The sequence below is a fragment of the Bacillus rossius genome, chromosome 6 (genome assembly GCF_032445375.1).
Source record: "Bacillus rossius redtenbacheri isolate Brsri chromosome 6, Brsri_v3, whole genome shotgun sequence".
Classification (NCBI taxonomy): domain Eukaryota; kingdom Metazoa; phylum Arthropoda; class Insecta; order Phasmatodea; family Bacillidae; genus Bacillus; species Bacillus rossius.
In genome coordinates, this window is record NC_086334.1 from 51,260,842 (window position 1) to 51,284,122 (window position 23,281).

Below are 23,281 nucleotides of genomic sequence, written 5' to 3' on the forward strand. Positions count from 1 at the left end.
TCCAGTATGCTTGTAACAACGTATTACAACCTTCTACCACCCCACCTGCACAAGCTAAAGGAGGACAGAGGTCCAGATTACAAGAGTCACCACACAAAGTTAGCTACTTTCCAAATATGCAAAATAATTAAGTGGCAATGTTACAAAACCTTCAGTACAACAGAAGTAATAATCATGAAAAACCCCACAACTTACACATTTTGTTATTTCATTATGAACTTATGGTAAAAACATTTATACTATTCCACTTCAACAATGTTAAATCTACCTACTATTCAAATAACAGTACTCATTACAAGAATAGTTCTAAGATATCTCCCATCAGTCTAAATAGAGCCATAAAAAAAAGTTTAGCCAATGACTGTAGAATACGTTTCAACATGTTCCAGAGTGTCTTATGGCGATTGTGATTTTTGCTACTAGGTTCGCTTGCAAAATGGATTGGTATGTTGTGAACAAAGGCAAGAACTTTGTGGGGTCAAAGTAAGTACCCATGAGCAGCGAAGGATGTGTTTCAGGCATAGAACATACATTTATACCACAAAATACAAATGTCCACTCCACGCACGTCTGTTACAAACAGGAAACGCCAAGATGCAGCGGCTAAAGACAAGGTTATCGCCAAAACAAATGCATAAACTAGCTGGCTGCAACAAATCAAAGGTTAGCATTAAACAAATATTTAACTAAGTGTCTACATCTCCTCTGGGAACCGAGCTGTTGAACAACATATACCACAGACACACCTACCTCTCCGCAACCCCTCCCCCCTCTTCGTCACTAGCAACGTCTCTGCACCGGCGCAAGCCGCTGGAGAACAGGCGTGCCACATGCACCACAGGGGAGCAACAAGCTTCGCCCAGCCGCAGACGATGAGATCCAGGCAGGAGAAGAGCACGCTTTTCAGAGAAGGGGGCTTACAGGGTTGTTAAACATTTATGTTCTTAATGCTGGTGGTGGTAAACAGCTTGAATACTAAATTGACCTGGACAAATCTGGAGCAAGTTACAAAAATCTCTTACTCTGCGGCAGGAGTAACCCTATCCACATGGTCACTTCAATATGCTTGGCCACCGAGCAGTAGAAGCAACTAAGCAACTGAACAATGATAGATTCTGATGGTAAAGTTATTATTGATGACTGCCTCTATATTCCTATAGTTTTGTAAAAAATTCATTGAACTATCTCATATTTTTGTGGTTAAACTATTAAGTATAAAGTTAATGGTAAAAAGGGACAATTTACAAGTATCTAAGTCAATTGTGTGTAATGATACCAATTGATACAAATGGGAAACAAAAGTTAAATTTATATTTTTTCATATTTATTAATGCAGAATCAGATGCTCACTGAAGGTTTACAGCAGAAGGGCTTTAAAAGGTAATATCAAAATTAATGTAAAGATTTGAAAATAAATCAGACTAGCAAGGTCAAATGTTCATCCTATATGCCTTGGGGGAAAAGGAAGTGCACAGAGGAAAGACAAACAAATGTCCTCTTCTAGAAGAGGATAGAAAAATGCAGCAATAGAAAGCTAAGAAAAATGCAGCATTAAAATGTTAAGAAAACTATGAAAGAATAAATTTTCAGTCAATTACACATTTAAGCACAAGATAATCTAGTAAAAATACTGTGACTCTGAATATAATTAAAATTATAATGAAAAATACTTTATGAGATAAAACACAGAAATCAAAAATTGTTTAAATTGGTAAATTTATACCGTGTTTACTAACAGCTTTTCTTGTAATACTTTCTGTCAGTACAGTGATTCGAACAAATTTGTAGTAAGAAAGTTCAAATATTTTTATTTAATTACAACTACCCCCATTTTTACTGTAATAATTCCTCTCATCAAAAATGTTTCAGACAATAGTTTATGATAGTGTGTAGGATTTTTACAATAAATTATAATGGATTTGATAATATACCTAAATAAAATTATATTTTTTTTCTTTCACCCCAAATAGGCCAAATTTAGGAAGTTAAAATAAATAAAAATGGATTAAATAGTGTACATGGTACAGAAATTATAATTTTTTTTATTACCACCACTCTTTTTCCAACCTCTTGCAAAAATTGTTTGAGTCAAAAGTGTTAAGAGTAAAATTATAATATTTACAAACAATTTGAATGAACTTATGCTTACTATGGGAGTTATGCATGTTTTTGTTGCAGCAATGGTTTGTTGTACCAAAAATGTTTTGGGCAAAATTTTTTGATTCTATTTTTAAGGTTTACAAACAATTTGAACTTATTTAATAGAGTGCTAACTAAGGTAGATAGGCATTTTTTGTCCTTTAACCCTTATTTATTTCCACCCCTTTCTATAATTGTTGAGCATACAAAAAATTATTTAGGATAAAAGTTGAAGATAATATATTAAGGCTTTATATTAAATAAGAACGGATTCATTGGTGTACATGGTATGAAATTAAGAATATTATTTATTCTACCTAAATTTTTTCACCCTTTGTTGCAATGGTTCATTTTATCAAAAATTATTTCAGACAAAAGTTTTCGATAAAACTCATACAATTTACAAACATTCTAATCGGGTTCGATAGTGTGTCTACTAAGGGAGATATGAATTTTTTTTGTCCTTCAACCCAGGCTTTTTTTTCATCCCTTGTTATAATGGTTGGTCATTAGACCTATGTGAAGATTTGAATTTTCGGTTATCCAAACTAATAGTTTTATTCATATTCGATTCAATTTTGAATGCTAACACTTTGAACAAACGAATACTCAGTGGTTTACGAATACGGCTGTGCGGGATCTTGAAAGTCGGGAAAAATCTTGGGATCAAAGAAGATTTATTGTCAGGCATGACCAAATTTCTACAGGATTTACGTAATGTTTTAGGATTATTTATTTGGAGTTTTTTGCTACATCTGGCCAAATCAATTTTGAGAAGACTAATATAGTAAAGCCGGATTTAACACAGTAATTCAGAACCATTACTAACACCCACATTATTAGCTACAGTATTTTGCAAAAAAAAAAAAAAAAGTCCAGCAGGTCGTTAAAATAGATTAGAACTGACAGCATACGATAAGGATAAATACCTGTCCGTAAAAATCAAAACAATGTGTGGGTGTTTAATTGACAGTTTTCAGATCAGAGAATAGAAACACAGCATGTCAGCTCTGTGATTAGTTTCGTTCCGAACGGGGCGGCGAAGGGAAAAAATTTGTATACATCTTGTGGAAAACATCTGGTCGCATACTCATAGCAAAGACTCCTAAAGCCAAACAACTTATGACAACATTTTTCTGGTGGATAATACACAGTGAACGATGACCAGATACACACACACACTCCTAGCGTAGTGACAGTTCACGAAATTATCTTCTTTCGGGTGGCCCCCCAAAAAAAACTAAGAGGGAGGGGGAAAACTTTGCCTCTTTTACCACGCACATATACACTGGACAGAAAAAGTGAGGAACATTCTAAGGAGCTACTGTATACCTACACTTTAGTTAAAACAAGCAAAAAAATATAATCAAAAATGTTAATATATGTTAATAAACATATTGATTTATTTTTACAAAAGAAAAATTTAAACAAGTATTAAATTTATTTAGACATACATTATATTTCACTATAGATAAAACCTACTGTACATTCTTTTTAAACCCAACCTCTTAAAGTTTCTTCAAATACTGCATTTGCCTTATATATCGCTTTGTACTGTTAATTAAAACATTTTTTTTTGCATACATTTTGAATACCACGAAAAAGAATTATTTATATTTTCCTTTTAAAATTTGAATATTTCAACATTATATTCCCAATACTAACCAACATTTCACTTTAGTATTATTTATCTAATTTCCTAGAAGCCACTGCACTACAGATTTACTTTTTCTTCCAATATGTTTTTGTCATGCTATGTGAAATAATTTTTTTTAGTGGGATTCTAATTCTTACTATTCGAATTTGATATTCGTATTCGAGAATAATTTGATATTGTATTCGTATTCAATTCAAACTAAATAACTGATATTCACAGAGGCCTATTGGTCTTAAAAAAAATTTTGAACAAAATATATAAATATATATTTAAAATATCTATAATATTAAAATAGCTAAGGTTTCATAATAAATAAGAACAGTTTTTATAGTGTACGTGTTACGGAAATTGTGAAGTTTTTTTTTAAATTCAACCCCTCTTTTTTAATCCCATTTCTGCAATGGTTCGTTTAACTAAAAATTGTTTCAGACAAAAGTTTTGGATACACGTTATACCATTTACAAGTAATTTGAACAAAATAGATATTGTGCCTACTAAGGGAAATATGAATTTTTCTGTCCTCCAACCCTTGTGTTTTCCACCCCTTGCAGTTATCGTTTGTCGTATCATAAATGTATTTAGACAAAGTTTTTTGATATTACTCCTACAAGTTATAATATATCCAAATAAATGCAATATTTGTATGACTAAGGTATTTATAACGATGTTCTATTTTTCAATAAACCTTCATCATTTCTGCCCCTTTGGTGGAATTCTGCTTATTAACAAAATCGACCGAGATTTTCTATTACTTTATTTTATGTAACAGTTTGGAAGTGATTTGTGCAAAATGATGGTGTGTGTGTGTGTGTGTGTGTGTGTGTGTGTGTGTGTGTGTGTGTGTATATATATATATATATATATATATATATATATGTACACACACACACACACATTTTGCCAATAAACATGTTGCCGGAAACGTGTAGTTAAACCCCTGTAGCCCCAGAAAGAGTCAGCGTAGGCAACCCGTTGGGCTTTGTGCGAGACAGACTATGCTGTGGTGAATTACGTGTTTACGACGCCGGGCAGCGCTCGAGAGGACTGTACGATGTCGAATGCTGACCCCCGCCCCTTTTTACTTCCGTTGGTTCTTCAGTTGGTTCTTCTCTGTTCTTCCGTTCGTGCCGTGCCATAGCACTGCGCAGCGTGACATCGCAGTGTCGCAGTGTGTTTTGATATCACTGGTAGTCTGTCGATGTTGTTGACTGTTCTGTCGTACAAGCAAACTCGTGGTGTCATTTCTTTCGCTGTTGTTCTGAAAAGGGCGACGTTTTAGTGGAGCTCAATGGAGTACACGTTTAGTGAGTACACGGACATGCTGCTTGTTTACGGGGAAGCTAGACAAAATGGACGAGCCGCCCGTCGTCTGTACGAAGAACAAAATCCGGGTCGTAGATTCCAGCTCACACCATGTTTGCAAGACTTACTCAGCGAATGCGCGATACTGGTACATGTGCCGTCACAAGACCAAATGCTGGTGCTCCACGCAGGGTTCGTACTCCCAGTTTTGAAGAAGATGTACTTCAGAGATTTGAGGACAGTCCGGATACAAGCACAAGGGCAGAAGGTTCCGATATGGACGCTGACAAAATGGCTGTTTGGCAAGTTCTTCATGAGCAACTCTTGTACCCGTACCACCTTCAAAAAGTGCAACACATGGGTCCGGCAGACTATCCTCTTCACATTACCTTTTCTCGTTGGTACATTCAAAGAGTATTGACAAACCCCGAGTTAGCGGTTTTATTCAGCAATGAAGCCAAGTTTACTCAAGACGATATTCTCAATTCGCACAACAGTCATGATTGGAATGATGTCAATCCGCATGCAACGTGTGTTACAGCTTGCCAGGAACGTTTTTCAGTTAATGTGTGGGCCGGTATTGTTGACGGCACACTCATCTGGCCTTTTTTTCTTCCGCAACGACTTACCGGCGCCGGATACCTCCACTTCCTTCAGAACAAACTACCAGGTCTTCTTGAAGAGGTTCCATTACATGTCCGACGTGTGATGTGGTACCAACATGACAGGGCACCACCTCATTTTTCCCTGCAAGTGCGAGAGTATGTAAACCAAACATTTCCAAACCGATGGATTGGACGAGCGGGCCCTGTCGCATGGCCGCTAAGGTCACCGGACCTAACCCCATTAGATTTCTTTCTGTGGGGTTACGTAAAAGGGCTTATCTACGCTACGTCAGTAGAAACGGTAGAAGAGCTTACACAGCGAATCATTGAAGCGTTCAAAATCATAAGGTCGACTCCACACATGCTCCAGCGTATCCGTGAAAACATGATTCGCCGTTGCCACCTCTGTGTCGCTCAAGGTGGGCGTGTTTTTGAGCCATTGCTTTAGGCTGTCACGTTTTAAAACGTATGTAACAATTTCAATGTTGTGAAACAAAACCAAAGCTATGATTGATTTCAGAGTGAAATTAAAATCCGTGCTACGATTAAAAAGGTTATTTCTCTACTCGAACGCCCGTACATCCACAACATAACACTCTACAACAGGTTGCCTACGCTGACTCTTTCTGGGGCTACAGGGGCTTAACTACACGTTTCCGGCAACATGTTTATTGGCAAAAATGGTTGCAAATAATAAGAGCTTTCTACCCTCAAGTGTTGTAACATGAATTTTGATACCCCCTGTATATAAATAAATTAATATTGAGTTGACAATGGTTTTGGGGTCTATGGATAATGAAACGTAAAACTATGAAAAAATTTCCGGAAGTCGCACCATGGTAACGGCTACAATAGGTAGTCTTTTTTCCAAATCTACCTAAAAGGCAGCAATTACAAGGAAAAGAGTTTTATGGCTGTAGTCCAAAAGCCATTCATGAGAGAGAAAAGAATGCTCTTATATATGGTGGTCGCCAAGAAGGGTGTGATGAGAGGGAGGGGGTGCTGATGGCTAGCAGCATTCTTAAGTGTTGTCTCATCTATCACGCCTGCTGACATATCCCTTCCCCCCCATCCCATGGTACAGAAAGTTGTAAACAAGAGTGGACTTAAGTTGCATAAGTGATGCAGTTCACAGGCAGATCGAGTAGTTTTTTAACCACGCGGAGGTTCAGGAGACAGTGATTACCAGCTGTCTGGCATGTGGATTTTCAACTAAGCTGTTCCCATTGCTGCAAATACACATCTTCCAGCCGCAAGATACAAGTTTGCGATTACAATGTGACTCTCACTTTTAGGTTTAACAGTTTTGTTAAAACCATCACATATATTCAAGTAAATACAGTAAATCACTCTTTTAACATGCAATTAACATGCTTCGATTTAGCATGAAAAAATTGATTAAATAGAATATGTTACCCTCTGGCGTTAAGTAGCTGAAGAACAATAGATTACAAAAAATTTAACGCAGTAAAACTTTTCAGAAGATTACACAAAAGATTAAACATTGTTTAAAGCACTGGACCACCTAAAAAAAAATGGATGTAACATATGAATCCAAATAAATTCATACAAAACAAACCAGTGTACACTTATGTTTGTTCATTTTAAAGCACCATTGACTGATATATGATTTCATGAACTTGTTTCCAAGGAGTTATGTCACACATATTTACCGACTTTTCATGTAACTTTAAAATACAAAATGAAATGGAAAAAAAAAAAAAAAAAAAAAAAAATCAAGAAAGTTATGAACCAACAGTGACCTTTGACTACATAAATTGAACAATTACTAAAGTAATTTGCCATTGCTTGGCAAAGTATACACAAAAAAGTAAAAGGCAGATAACGTAATAACTTGTGAAAATAAAACACTCATTATAGAAAAGTGACAATTCACACAAAAATAAACTTTTAGCTAAACACAATCTAAGTAATAAGGAGCCAAAAGAGAATAAAAAAAAATGGCCAATAATTAATAAAAAGCTTACCAGGGCTTTGAGTATCTAGTTTTTCCAAACAAATTAATTAAAATAATTTTTACAATGTGTATATTTATAACAATAAAATATTCACACACGACACAAAATCAAGGTAAATGTATAAAGCTATTTAATTAACAGCAATTTTGTATGTAATATTAGATTATTAATAAAAACATATCCTGAATCAACATAAAATATTGTAACATTATAATTGCACGATTTTGCATGCAAGAGTGCATTCACACAAAAACAAACAAAACCAACCCATCATTTAATTATAACTGCAATACAAAACAATTAACACCAAGGTTTAGTTTTTAGATAGCAGGTACATATGAATAAGCAGGCAGAAAAATATCAAAGTAGGCCTACACTATTACCTCGACATAGTCATTTTCGCAGTTTGGACTCTCTTCAATAAAAAACCTCTCAATGAAGTTCAGTTGCAGGGTGTACCCTTGCTGGTGAATCATTTCCCATACACATTCTGCATTGTTTTTATACAGACCAGGAAAGTTCGGTGTTGCTATCTCCCTGTTGATATCATGCAGTACGCCTCCACAGCCTAGAAGAAAACAATAAAAAACTTTTGAAGCTATTCTTAAGTGATTTAAATGTATTCTTTAAAAAAAATCTATTTTACTTTACAAAACAAAATATTTCTTGAGAAGCCATCAAAAGATCATTTGAATATTTATATATTTGATAACGTGCAAACTGGCATGCATATGACAATATGGACATATGCACAATGGTCTCATTCACTGAGGGTTCTGTAATATACAAACTTTATTTTTAAAAATATAAAAATTTTTTTATGTGGAAGCGATCTTAGTAATTACAGTTCAATTATAGATTACGTATATTGGAAAAGAATTCCAAAGGCCTGACCACTGCCATTTTTCAGTTAGAGCCATGACAAATTTTACATAATATCCATGCCCTTTATCAAACCAACCTCAAATCTTTAAACTCCCTTTAGGGTAAGGAGTTTTCATAAACACTAAAAACCCTATTTATTTTATTTTAGTTAATTGCATAAGTATTCATCCATGTGCTTGGTTGAGATGGGAAATAAATTAAAATTTTATATCACCACCTCTACTCTATGTTTCATACAAGTCATCAGTTAAACTGCCTTTGACTGTAAACATAACTGCAAAATATGTTTTATTGTTGTGAATAGAACTAAACAAGACAAGTGTTTATAAAAGTTGTCGAGAACTGTAACGCAATAGTATTCGTCCACTTCGTTGATTGCATCGAATCATGTTTGTAAGTGCACTATGGTGATAACTTAAGTATCTACGAGTAAGCAACCCCCTGTAGGGTAGAATGAGCAATACAATACAAATAAACTGTTGTTAACTCTTTCAGTGCTGTGATCGACTCTTGTCGATTGCTGCCTCTTTGTTTAAAGTGCTGTGATCGACAAATGTCGATTTGCAATACTCAAGTCAGTGCGGAAGTCGATTTAATTCCCGTGTGTGGTTTTTTCCTTGTTCTGTCATTACCTGCGATCTGTTGAGGAAATCTTGAACTACTTCGTTGAGTTTGCCGGTGGTTCAGTTGGTAAAAATTAAATTTTCTTTGTTCTTTTGCTGATGTCTTTGAATTTGTACCGTGATATTTTTTTTGTTTTGAATCTTTCTTACTATAAACTTTTTTTTTCAGTAAACGTTATGCCAAAATATTAGTCTAAATATGTTTTGTTTTATATTTTTTATATATATTCGGCGTTTTTATTTTTGGTAGACATTTAGCAAAGAGACAGGTAAAAGTAATACGTCTTTGTGTAAACAAGTGTTTTTGATTCCATTTCTCTACATGGGTTAGATGTTATTTCAAATATATGTTTTGTTTTATATTTTTTATATATATTCTGCATTTTTATTTTTGGTAGACATTTAGCAAAGAGACAGGTAAAAGTAATACGTCTTTGTGTAAACAAGTGTTTTTGATTCCATTTCTCTACATGGGTTAGATGTTATTTCAAATACAGTGTCGACAGAGGATTTTTGTTTCATAACAGACAAAAGAGATATTTTGCGTGACATTTTTGTAGGAATAAATAAAATGATTTTAATGTTATGATAGAAAAAATGGCAGACTGTAAACGTTTATATGATCCATCAAAACAAGAAGATTATACAAAATTACTGGAACTTTTAGCTGCAGATTCAGAATCTGAAGATGAAAACCCTAACAGTCAAAGTGATAGTGATGAAGACGTAGAGTGCAACGAGTTGAACTCTGACAACGAAAATGAAGATGTGTCTGTAGATAGAAATACCTGGTTCCGGGTGAGTAAAGAAACTCCAGTGCATTTGAATTTGTGTAGTGGTGATTCATTCGACTTGACTATTGTAAGTGACCCTGTAAATTTTAGTAGCCAATATAGTGCCTTTTCACAATTTATGCCAAGATCTGTGTTTGTCCATGTAGCTGATCAAACAAATTTGTATGCACAACAGTTTTTGGACAAAACGCATGATTTTTCACCACGATCGAGGTATGCTAAATGGAAAGACTGTACAACTGAGGACATCGAAGCAATGGTAGCTATGGAGATAGGGATGGGCATGTGTCGAAAACCATCTCTAAAAGATTACTTCTCAGAAACAAGCTGGCTTCTTCGAACGCCAAATTTTGGAGAAGTTATGTCCAGAGATAAGTATTTTCTTTTGCGGTCTTTTGTACATTTCAACAAAAATGCAAACTTTGTGAAGAAAGGGTTGCCCGAGTACGATCCATTGTTCAAAATTCGGCCAATAATAGAAATGACAAAAGAAACTTATTTACAACATGTTCAACCAGGGAAGTGTGTTTCAGTTGATGAAACAATGTTGAAGTTCACTGGCCGTCTATGGTTCAAACAATATTTACCATCTAAACCATCAACAAAGTGGGGAATAAAACTGTGGTCACTGTGTGATAGCAAAACAGGTTTTTTATGTAAGTTCGACACATATGTAGGCATAGGCAGTGGTGTGAAAACAGGTGAAACACTAGGTGAGCATGTTGTAAAAAATCTATTGAGAGGATTTGAAAAGAGCAATCAAATTGTGTATGTTGACAACTTTTTTTCTAGTCCAGTGCTTTTTCAATTTCTTTTAGAAAATGAAATTGGAGCTTGCGGAACAGTCAGAAGCAACAGGAAAATGTTGCCAGGAGAAATGAAAATTTTGTCACTAAAGCGAGGTGAAGAACCTAAGTTCTGGCAAAATAAAAGAGGTATGATTGCATGTTCATGGCAAGACACTGGTCGTGTTAACATGTTGAGCACCGTACACTCTTCTGAAATTTTGACAGTAGACAGAAGAACTAAGAAAAGTGCAACTGGATTCGAAAAAGTGAAAAAGCCAAAACTTGTTGCAAACTACAACAAAAACATGAATGGTGTCGACAAGTTTGATCAACTGTGTACAAACTATGTGTATAAACATAAAAAATTGAAATGGTACCAAATAATTTGGTATTTTCTTATTGAATCTGCATTGGTGAACGGGAGAATTGCATACAATGAAATAAATAAGAAATCTGTCTCCGCAACTGATTTTAGAACTGAAGTAATCTCAGGATTACTGAAAGATTACAATCGTGAACCTGCAGCCAAACGCGGTCGTAAAATCTGTGATTCTATGCCTTTGGCAAGGCTAAGTGAACGACATTTTATTGGTGAACAGGAAAATAAATCTCACAAGCCAAACTGTATTGTTTGTTCCGTACTACCAGGGCAGTGCAAGAAGAAAGGCAAAGGAATGTGCAAAAGGAAGCAAACAATATTCTACTGCAAAAATTGTCCAGAAAATCCAGCAATGTGTACTGTACCATGTTTTGAAATCTACCACACAAAAAAAAGTTACAAAGTTACCTGTAATTGTTAAACACATCTTCATTGTTTACGATTATACTTTAAATAGTTGACATTGAATCAAATGTTGCTAACCATATCTACTAATAAATAACAGAAACTGAACTAAAAACACCAAAAAATAAGTATATAACATATTTTAAAGTTATAATTATATGTTTGTTATGTATTATTATGTTTATGTAAAAGATTGTACGTAGGTATATAATTAAGTGGGGAAGACCCGTTTGTAATAATCTAATAGTGTTTTGGCAAGTGAACTACCTACTGATATGTACATATTTACATAGTAACTATTGAAGTTGTAGCTATATAAAAAATCTTAAAAAATATAATTAATTCCAATTTGTGTAAAATTAAGTGTTTTGATTGTTTTAAGTTAAATTATTTATATAAAAAAATAAAAAAATAAAATTATTTTTAATCAATTATATAAATTATAAAAAAATTTATAATAATTTTAATGGTGGTGGTGGTGGTGGTAGTAGTAATAGTAGTAATAGTAAAAACAGATGCTGAGAAAAAAATGGATTACAAGTAAAGAAAATCTTAAAGAGTGTTACTAAAGAATTGAGCAAAATAGGCCCAAACATCAAACAAAAACTTGTAGAATCAATGCTTAAGAAGACTAAAAGCTGTGATCACTTCAAAAGGAAAAGCCATCAAGTACTGAACTGCTTTGTGAACTGACTGTGAACTGTTTTTGTTATCATGCTGGACAAATACTTTAGCATTGCCCACTTCTGCACTGGTTTCTATTTTTTTTTTCAGAAATATTTTTAGAAATATTTTTATATTAAGGTCATCAGCAATATCAGTTAAAAAAGATAATGTGTATCAAAAGTTACTTCCTTGTAGCATTCACGTTATTCTTGGTTCTTTTCATTGTTAATGGTCAGTGGACAAAGACTACCTGTATATGCTTAGCTTTGACGCCAACCGCCGGTGCTCCCTCTGGTCCGCAAAGGTCGTTATGCCACAACAACACTGGCTCCGAAGTGCGACGAACACGCCCGAGCGTGATCTTCACAAAGTGTAAGAAAGTGCACCGCAACGAACGCCGCGACGACGACAGCGCCCGGCCGGGTGTGGCAATGCGCCTAATTAAACTCTTGATTATTTTGTTAATTAGAACAACCAAATTTATAACAATTTAAAAGAAGGGTTCATGTAAGGGTAATTATGTCTAATGGTCTTATAAGCATATGTTGTGTAATTTGTTTCTAAGTCCAAAACTGGTCGGGTCGGTTTTCCCGCGTTCCACGCGTTTAGGCGCGAGGCCGCCGGGCGGTCTCGCGCTCAGTCTGGAACTCGGGCTCCCAGGGGTCGGACGCTCCGCGAACGTCGGGCCAGCACTTCTAGTTTTCTCTTCAACATTTCAGCAATAGTGTAAGTTTCTACAAACCTTCATTTAGCTCGGCGCCGACCCCACTTAAGTCGCACGATACTTCGTGCGACACTTAACTTAATATTTAATTCCCGTTAGGGATTTTGGTTTTAACGTAATACGTAAGGCCATGTCCAGTTTAAGGACCGCGTAATATTGGCACGCAGTTTTAGGCTCCAGTAGCCAATTAATTGTTATCGTCGAGAATCTTGTGAAAGATTGAATAACTTTCATATTGTAACTTTCTTCATGCTTTAGTGTAATTGGTAACGTGTGTTTTATGTGACTATCTTGCCACGCATTGAGACTTTACGCGTACGTCGCTCACTGACGTGATTGCATAACTTTTTGAGTCTTTAGTTTTGCCGCAGGCTAGACTGCAAACCACCCTAATCACAGGGACTCCGCTATTCGTTAACTTTGCTGTATAATTTGTTGCATCCGCAACTCCGTGACTGTATGTCAAATCTTACTCAGAGACACGTAGCCACAGCTTCAACCCGTCGATCCACTTTGCAATCTATCCTGGTCGCGCATATTATTCGCCGGCGTTTACGTGTGTCACAGCGGTACGACAACGGACGCGGCCAGTAAAAGGACCATCCAGTGTATCGACGTTGAATAAAGTGCAGTGTTCTGATAATCTGTTCATTAATTATTTTCAAGGCGTCCTGGGTGGCCTAAACAGCCCAGGTAATTTCTGAACGTAATTTCCAAACTCCGAGACGCACTCCTGCCTGCAGCCACGAGGCCGAACCCCCGTTAAAAACCCTGAGATATTTCACATTATTAATAATAAATTTAAAAGCTAAAGACAGGCAGCGGGAGTGGCGTCATTTGTCGCCCAACTAGTGTGGCTTTCAAAAACGAACTTAGTGAACGTGTTTTGAACTGTAAAGTACATTTCGGGACTATTTAATAAGGAACATTTATATTTTAAAATTTTTTCTAACTTCATTTCTTAACTCCAACGCGAGTCTCACGCCAAGGCGGCAGCGGAAGCCGGCGCGCCAGGTCACAGGATGCGGCGCCGCGAGATAGCGACCTGAGACGGCGCAGCAAGATAACGACGGGAGATCGGTTTCGCCGCGACGCGATAACGTCGGCATCGCGAGATACGGCCGGGATCGGTTACACGGCGTCTCAACGGGATCGGTGACGACTCGGAACCGCGGGAACGGCGCGTCGCAACCGCGGGACACCTGCGCGGCGCAGAGTGACGTCACAGACAGACAGCCGCGCACGCAGCACCGGGCTTCCGCGGGACAGGAGGCGTGCGAGCACGGGACACCGACTCGGGGGTGAGGGGAGGCGGTCCTCCCTACCTGCTCGCGCCCTGTCAACGATGCCCTGATCCGTCGTCCGGACAGACAGCCGCGCACAGCCGCGCTCAGCCACGCGCGCATCACCGGGCTTCCGCGAGACAGGAGGCGTGCGAGCACGGGACACCGACTCGGGGGTGAGGGGAGGCGGTCCTCCCTACCTGCTTGCGCCCTGTCATCGGCGTCCTGATCCGGCGATCGGACAGTCAGCCGCGAACGCGTAACAGGTCACAAGCCAATATGAACGGGGACGACCCGTGGGAGATGTGCTTACGGGCGGGAAAGCACGCCGCGGAGACGGGCACCGCAAGACGTCCCGGGGACGAGAGGGACCAAGCCGCGAAACAGGAACCACAGAAACTGGAGTCGCGAGTAGGCGAGTGCCAAGCCGCGCAGTGCCGCGGACGCGACGACGAGCTAGCCACGTGTTACCAGTGCGGCACGCTACGTCACCGGACATGTACAGACGCGCGGGAGTTTCTGACGTTTCGGGACGGACTATTCATGTGCCAAGCGTGCGAGAGCAGGGCGATCGCGCCGGCGCCAGTAGCAGTCATGCCCGGCCCAGTCCGCGCAGGCGCCGGAATAAGACTCCCCGAATTCGCCGGGCAAGCACATGAAGACCCGGGGGCATTCGGCCGCACCTGCCGAGACCGTTTGGCCCGTTACAGCGTCCCACTCGACGAATGGACAGAGCGGGTGAGCGAACAGCTGAGGGGAGCCGCACGGGACTGGTGGACCATGGTCGGAGAGGGAGAGATGCCCTGGGACGATTTCATGTCCCGTCTGGAAAGCCGTTTCGACGACGCGCGGGCACGCGCGCAGTGTCGACGGTCCCTGTTTTGCACCCCACAAGGCGACGGAGAGGACGTGGAGGCGTTCATTCGGGCCAAGGTACGACTTCATCGCCGCCTAGCCACGGGCGGTTATCTAAGTGAGGCACTAGGGATAGTGGTCGAGCTGATGCGGCGGGAGCTGCGCCCTCACCTGAGGGGGGCCACTGGTCGGGACCTGGAGGATTTCGTACAGCTGGCCAGGGAGATCGAGCGGGACGTACAGGCATTGCCGCGGCATGTGGCGCCGGAGGATCGACTGGCGGTAGTGCCCTACAGGGCCCCTGCGCCTTCAGACGCTACACCGACGGGCGAGAGACGGGACCGCACTCCTCCGACGGCCGCACGCCGTCCCGACCAGGCAGCCCAGCAGACCCGACGAACAGGCGAGCAACATACACGGCCACCTAAGTGCCGGTACTGCCAAGGGGTGGTGTATCATTGGCACGAAGTCTGCCCCACCCTCGCCGCGCTGCAGCAGGCTCAGCGCTCAGGAACGTCGCCGGCGGGAAATGCCAAGTAGGGGGCAGCGTACCAGCGGGCTACTGCCCCCAGCTCACGGCCTTGTCACCAGAGACCAGGCCCGCCCGCACCGACTCGCCAACCGCCACGTCAGGCGGTGGTGCCTTGCACCACGTGTCGCCGCCCCGCCCCGGGTCGCCGCCGCGCCACGCCGACTCGTCGGCGCACCAGGCGACTCCGGCACCACCTGCGGGGCGCGACCACGCACCACCGCCACCTGTCACGTCAGGCGGTGGTGCCTCGCACCACGTGTCGCCGCCCCGCCCCGGGTCGCCGCCGCGCCACGCCGACTCGTCGGCGCACCCGGCGACTCCGGCACCACCTGCGGGGCGCGACCACGCACCACCGCCACCTGTCACGTCAGGCGGTGGTGCCTCGCACCACGTGTCGCCGCCCCGCCCCGGGTCGCCGCCGCGCCACGCCGACTCGTCGGCGCACCCGGTGACTCCGGCACCACCTGCGGGGCGCGACCACGCACCACCGCCACCTGTCACGTCAGGCGGTGGTGCCACGCACCACGTGTCGCCGCCCCGCCCCGGGTCGCCGCCGTGCCACGCCGACTCGTCGGCGCACCCGGCGATTCAGGCAGCGCAGACAGCAACACCAAACCGGCTGGGGCGTGCAGGGGGCAACGCGGAGGCGCTGATCCGTGTGCCGGTCCTGGTCAACGGGCGACCTGTCCACGCACTGGTGGACACCGCGGCGAGCCACTCTTACATCGCCGCCCACCTGGTACCTGAGGCAGAGCTGGAGCCGGGGGAGGAGGACGTCCTCCTGGCCACTCGTGGGACCCGCGCGCTCACGTCTGGGCGCGCCCAGGTAACGATCACCATCAGAGATATGACTAGTCAGACCACTGCCTTGGTGCTGCGGGAGTTGAGGGACGACCTCATCCTGGGCCTCCCGTGGCTCGTCCAGGAGGACGCATCCATCGACGTAAGTGACGGTAAGGTACACGTGGGACGTACGAGCCGCAGGACGGTGTACAGCGTCGGCGGGGACAGGCCCCTCGCGACCGCACCAGCCATTACCATAGAGGAGTTGCGTAACGAGGTACCGAAGGAACACGTAGGTCGGTTCAATGAGGTCCTAGCGCAGCAACCGCAGGTGTTCGCGGCCGCGGACATGCTTCGCCGCACCATGGTAACACAGCACACGATCCCGACCCGTCCTCACGAACCTAAATTCGTAAAACCCTATAGTTTTGGACCCAAAGAACGTGAGGCCATTCAGGGGCAGATAGCAGAGATGCTACGGGACGGGGTGATTGAGCCAAGCGAGTCACCTTACAACTGTCTAGTGGTGATGGCGAAGAAAAAAGATGGCTCACTCAGATTTTGCGTTAACTTTAAGCCCATCAATTCCGTCACCATACCAGCACCTCCACCTCTCATCAACATAACCGACGCTCTGGCGGGGCTGGGAGACGCCCGCGTCTTCACCTCACTAGACCTGAAGTCAGGGTATTGGCAGGTCCCAGTGTGCCCGGAGGACAGACCCAAGACAGCCTTCACTGCCCCCGATGGCCGCAGGTTCCAGTTCTGCGCCATGCCGTTCGGGCTGATGGACGCCCCCGCGACATTCCAGACCATGATGGTCCGCGTCCTGGATGGGTTCGTGGGCAAGTTTGCCGCGGCCTACCTGGACGACGTGATCATCTGGTCACGTACGTGGGAGGAGCATGCGCAGCATCTTGCCATGGTCCTCGAGCGGCTGGCCAGACATGGGCTGACCTGCGCGCCACACAAATGCCACGTAGGCGCCACGGAACTTGAGTACCTAGGTCACATCGTGAGCGCGGACGGATGCCGACCCCTGCCAGCGCAACTTGACCTAATTGAGTCCAAAACCGCACCACATACCCGCAAACAATTGCAGCAACTCATAGGCCTACTCAATTGGTTGAGGGGCTTCATTCCCCACTTCGCCACTGTCACGGCGCCGATGACAGCCCTTCTCTCTCCCAAGAACAGGTTCAGGTGGACAGACGAGGCGGACCGCGCGCTGGCTGACGTGAAGCGTTTGTTCCGGGAGTGCCACACCCTCGCCCGCCTCCGCCCCGAGGAGCACGTGTTCCTGCAAACGGACGCTAGTCAGGAGGGGATGGGGGCGGTGCTGTACCAAGTAGGTCCGGATGGGGAACGGCGCGTAGTGGAATACGCGAGCGCCAAGTTCAGCCCAGCGGCGCGCCGCTACCACGTCAACGAGCAAGAGTGCCTCGCGGTCGTGTGGGCGGTGGGGCGCTACCGACATCACCTGGAGGGTAGGCCATTTACCCTAAGAACTGATAGCCAATGTCTCAAATGGCTCGACTCGGCACAGGGCCGGAAGTCGAAGTTCACGCGGTGGGCTCTGACACTCCAGAACTTCGACTTCCACGTCGAGCACGTTCCAGGGCGCGAAAACCAATTGGCGGACGAGCTTTCACGACATCCCGACCCTAACACGGAGTATCACGACGAGGGCAGCTGGGAGGAGCTGCTACCGCCCGTAGGACATCCCGCGCACACTCCTGGGACAGGCGAACCCACAGTTCTGTACGCCACCAACTCCAACCCAGATCCAGACACGTCTTCCCCGGACACGCTCACGGCCCTACATCGTGTCGTGCTGGAGGCACAGCACGACGACGAGTCAACAAGGGGGTGGGTGGCCAGGTGCGGGGAGCAGGTGCAGCCGCACCACAGATGCGTGGACGGGACGCTGCTGACCCGGGTACCAGGGGACAGGGGGGCCTGGAGAACATACGTGCCCGTAGCGGCCCGGGCAGCTGTCATCAACTTCTACCACGATCATGACCTGGCCGGCCACCCGGGCGCGGAGCAGACACGAGAGGCGCTAAGTCGGGAGTTTCACTGGTCCGGTGTTACCGGGGATGTCCGCGACTACGTGCGGAGGTGCCAGCTGTGTCAACAGCGCAAGTCGCGGCGAGCCGACGGAGTAGAGCAGCAGCAGCCCCGCAGACCAACGGAACCCTTTCACACACTTGCCTTAGACATCATGGGACCATACCCCCGCACGTCACGCGGGAAAAGGTTCTTGGTCGTCATTACCGATCTTTTCACCCGCTGGGTGGAAGCATTCCCGGTCTCCAACGTCAGGTCAGGCACCATTCTGTCCCTCCTTGAAATGGAAATTTACCCACGATTCGGCTTCCCAAAAGTGCTTCTGACAGACAATGGGTGCCAGTTCACTGGAGGGCGCTGGCGAGCCGGATGCCGCCAGTGGGGAATTCTTCACCATACCACTCCTACGTACCACCCTCAGGCGAATCCCACCGAGCGGAGGAACCAGGAGATAAAGGTTCAGCTCCGCCTCCGCCTCGGGGAGGATCATTCAAAGTGGGACATACACCTACCAAAACTCCTGTATTGTCTGCGCCGACGTACCAATGTGGTCACGGGCCACTCTCCAGCCGAACTCCTCCTGGGGCAGAACCTGGCCCTACCTGGGGAGTGTCGGGTAGCCGCGGCGGCCACTGAAGATCTATGGGGGGAGGAGATCGCAGCCATGAGGGAGCAGGCACGCGTAAAACAAACACAGTTCCTGGCCCACAAGACACCGCAATCCACCCGCCCGCCGACTCAGCTTGAGCCCGGTCAGTGGGTGTACGTGCGGCAACACCATTTGTCTTCCGGAAAAAATAACTTCTGCGCGGGGCTGGCCCCCAAGTGGTCAGAACCCCGTCAAATTCTGTGGCGAACCGGGCCGTCAACATACACCGTGCGCACCCCCAGCGGACGACCGGCCAAAGTGCACCGAGACGACCTGCGTCTCGCAGCACTCCACCCGGCCCCAACAGGGGCGGGAACCCCGGATGATAGGCCACCAGGCACACCTCCGGGCCCGATTCCGGGCTCGCCCGAACCGGACGTAACTAACCCACACCGACACCACGACGGCCATACAACCTCCACTGCACCCAACCTCCTTCCTCTTGCAGGAAGTTCCGCACCAAGGACTCCAGCCGAGTCCATCAACATCATGGACTCCACGGTACCCAACGGCCTCCCACCCAGCCTCCTTCCTCTTGCGACAGACAATACCAACCTAAACCCGATCCCTCTGGAGGGGGAGGAGACGACTCCCCTGGTCTGGCAGCCGGACGATGGGGACGCGCCCGAGGTGGAGGGCGAGGTCGACGAACCCTGGTGGCCGCTGGACGTCAGCTTGAGCGAGTCCGCGTTTAATATGTCCGTTGAGGAGCCTACGTCAGAGGGGGAGGGTGAGACTGTGCAGAGGCGGTATCCGCAGAGGCGGCGGCGTTTGATAACCCGCACGTGCTGCTCACAACCACAACCGACAGTTGGAGGCGCGATAAGCTCCGAGAAGGAGTGCACGGCCGAGAACAACAGGGTCGGTGGTGAGGGGGAGGAGCAGACACTTGTAGATGTTAGTGTTAGTGAAAATACCATACCTCGCCCCCCGGTGCATTCACAGGACTACGTCGCCGGAAATACACAGAAACAGGGAACGACAAGCGTCCCGGAGGTGACTCGCGCACAACAGGGAGGGCGACGGGAACAGACGACACCAATATTGATTCCTACCAGAGTATCTCGCCGTGTTCCACGGGTACCCACTCGCTTAGGAGACTACTTTCTGGGGCAGATCATGGTAGAGGAATCCGGAGGGTTGATAGGACAGTCTCCCACCTCAGCGAGGGAGGACCCACACACAATTTTCGACCCACTAGTAGGCTCGCAATCACTATTCTCACCCCTCAGACGGACCACGCCAGATCATCCCATGATTCTGTTATAAACGGTTCCACTAGGTACGCCACACTCAGGTCCCCACCTTGCCTACCCCGCAGTGCATCGGTCGGCGTACCCCTTCCATGCGTGTGAGGAGCAGTGTTGTTGAGCATAACGGCCTCGTTGAGGGGGGGGCATTTGACGCCAACCGCCGGTGCTCCCTCTGGTCCGCAAAGGTCGTTATGCCACAACAACACTGGCTCCGAAGTGCGACGAACACGCCCGAGCGTGATCTTCACAAAGTGTAAGAAAGTGCACCGCAACGAACGCCGCGACGACGACAGCGCCCGGCCGGGTGTGGCAATGCGCCTAATTAAACTCTTGATTATTTTGTTAATTAGAACAACCAAATTTATAACAATTTAAAAGAAGGGTTCATGTAAGGGTAATTATGTCTAATGGTCTTATAAGCATATGTTGTGTAATTTGTTTCTAAGTCCAAAACTGGTCGGGTCGGTTTTCCCGCGTTCCACGCGTTTAGGCGCGAGGCCGCCGGGCGGTCTCGCGCTCAGTCTTGAACTCGGGCTCCCAGGGGTCGGACGCTCCGCGAACGTCGGGCCAGCACTTCTAGTTTTCTCTTCAACATTTCAGCAATAGTGTAAGTTTCTACAAACCTTCATTTAGCTCGGCGCCGACCCCACTTAAGTCGCACGATACTTCGTGCGACACTTAACTTAATATTTAATTCCCGTTAGGGATTTTGGTTTTAACGTAATACGTAAGGCCATGTCCAGTTTAAGGACCGCGTAATATTGGCACGCAGTTTTAGGCTCCAGTAGCCAATTAATTGTTATCGTCGAGAATCTTGTGAAAGATTGAATAACTTTCATATTGTAACTTTCTTCATGCTTTAGTGTAATTGGTAACGTGTGTTTTAAGTGACTATCTTGCCACGCATTGAGACTTTACGCGTACGTCGCTCACTGACGTGATTGCATAACTTTTCGAGTCTTTAGTTTTGCCGCAGGCTAGACTGCAAACCACCCTAATCACAGGGACTCCGCTATTCGTTAACTTTGCTGTATAATTTGTTGCATCCGCAACTCCGTGACTGTATGTCAAATCTTACTCAGAGACACGTAGCCACAGCTTCAACCCGTCGATCCACTTTGCAATCTATCCTGGTCGCGCATATTATTCGCCGGCGTTTACGTGTGTCACAGCGGTACGACAACGGACGCGGCCAGTAAAAGGACCATCCAGTGTATCGACGTTGAATAAAGTGCAGTGTTCTGATAATCTGTTCATTAATTATTTTCAAGGCGTCCTGGGTGGCCTAAACAGCCCAGGTAATTTCTGAACGTAATTTCCAAACTCCGAGACGCACTCCTGCCTGCAGCCACGAGGCCGAACCCCCGTTAAAAACCCTGAGATATTTCACATTATTAATAATAAATTTAAAAGCTAAAGACAGGCAGCGGGAGTGGCGTCAGCTTGATATATGATTAGCTTGACTTCTTCAGCTTTGGTGGATTCAGAGATACTGTTAGCCACAACTTAACAAACTTACCTCTTGTATACTTATTAAGGTTTAGATTTAAAATACAATATGACACAGGCTAGTGATGGATTTTAATGAAGATTATGTAAACTGAATTTCACATCAACAGCTTGGGAGGCAATAGAAATATTATTAGACACTGCAAAAACATAACCCTATCTTGATATAATGTATGCCTGTTTTTAAGTCAGTCTTAGACATACAATAACAAATATTAACTTTTTCATGTTTGGCCAACAGAAACAGATACAAAAACTGTAAACAAATTTGGGAGGGGAAAAACTTGACTCAAGTTTAAGTACATATTCTACTTAATTAGTAGCCATAACATAATAAAAATACCTTTACTATGTACAAGTTTTAAACCCTGAAAAATTTTAAAATGCAAATTTCAGATATACAAAACAAATAACACTCAAAAGAATTATTCCTCTCAGTTATTATTTACATCAAACAAATCAAACAATTAAGAATATATTTTTATAACATTAATATTTTAAAGCAAAAAACTTATTATTTTGTTTTATTGACAATAACTACTGTTATTCAAAAAGGCTTCTAGCAGAAAACAAATTACAGACAAGAAATAGTAAATGCTTACCTCCAAATACTGGTCCTAGAATTATTTTGAAACCTTGGCCCTGCACTTGAGAATTTGAATGGAATTCTATCAATAATTTATTGGATAGCACAGTAATATTACTGGGCACTGAATTGCCGCAGAAGGGGCCCCTCTGAGGTGAATTCTGCGACGGTCCAGTAAATATAAGGATATAGTCGTTTTCACAAACTGGTTCCATGTTCAGTGTCTTGAAGTGAATCTGAAATAAGAATTACACTTAGTACATCGTAGCAATGCCCACATGTTGTTGTCTACCCTAGAGAAGAACAAGGTCTGTCTAAAACAGTTTAAGCATGTAAGTAATTAGGATAGAGAATAGTGCTGCTCACAATGAAAGGTTTACATGAGAATGACAAATTTAAGATAAAAATTCAAAACTTATCATTGGAAATAAAACTGATTGTAAATAAATAAAGTAAAACACCTTTATAAATTCAATGTAAAATACTAAAAATGTCCAACACTTTGTTTCAAAGTTTATGCCCATTATAATTTACCCAGTGTTTAGAAGCCTGATCCCTAACCAGGTGTGTGTGTGTGTGTGTGTGTGAGTGTGAGTGTGAGAGAGTGTGAGAGTGAGTGTGAGTGTGAGTGAGTGTGAGTGTGAGTGTGAGTGTGAGTGTGAGTGTGTGTGTGTGTGAATCTTATGCTATACTGCCTCTGATGCAGTGATAGTGGAGTAGGAGTATGAAGATCGCACAAGTCCCATCAGGGTCACAGCGAGTGGAGGCTCGCTAAGCGAGTGTGTCATGGGATTGTTTTTATCTATCCCTTAGGA

General features: G+C 44.0%; 1 protein-coding gene across 1 annotated transcript in view; it reads right to left on the bottom strand.

Annotated features, from left to right (window-relative positions):
- The window catches only part of LOC134533174 (cubilin), a 343,648-nt gene that overhangs the window by 71,667 nt on the left and 248,700 nt on the right, over positions 1 to 23,281 (bottom strand). The window contains exons 53-54 of the mRNA XM_063370538.1: positions 22,483 to 22,702; positions 8,066 to 8,250 (exon numbers count right to left, since the gene is read on the bottom strand). Coding sequence (XP_063226608.1) covers positions 8,066 to 8,250; positions 22,483 to 22,702 — 405 coding nt within the window. The remainder of the gene's footprint in view (positions 1 to 8,065; positions 8,251 to 22,482; positions 22,703 to 23,281) is intronic.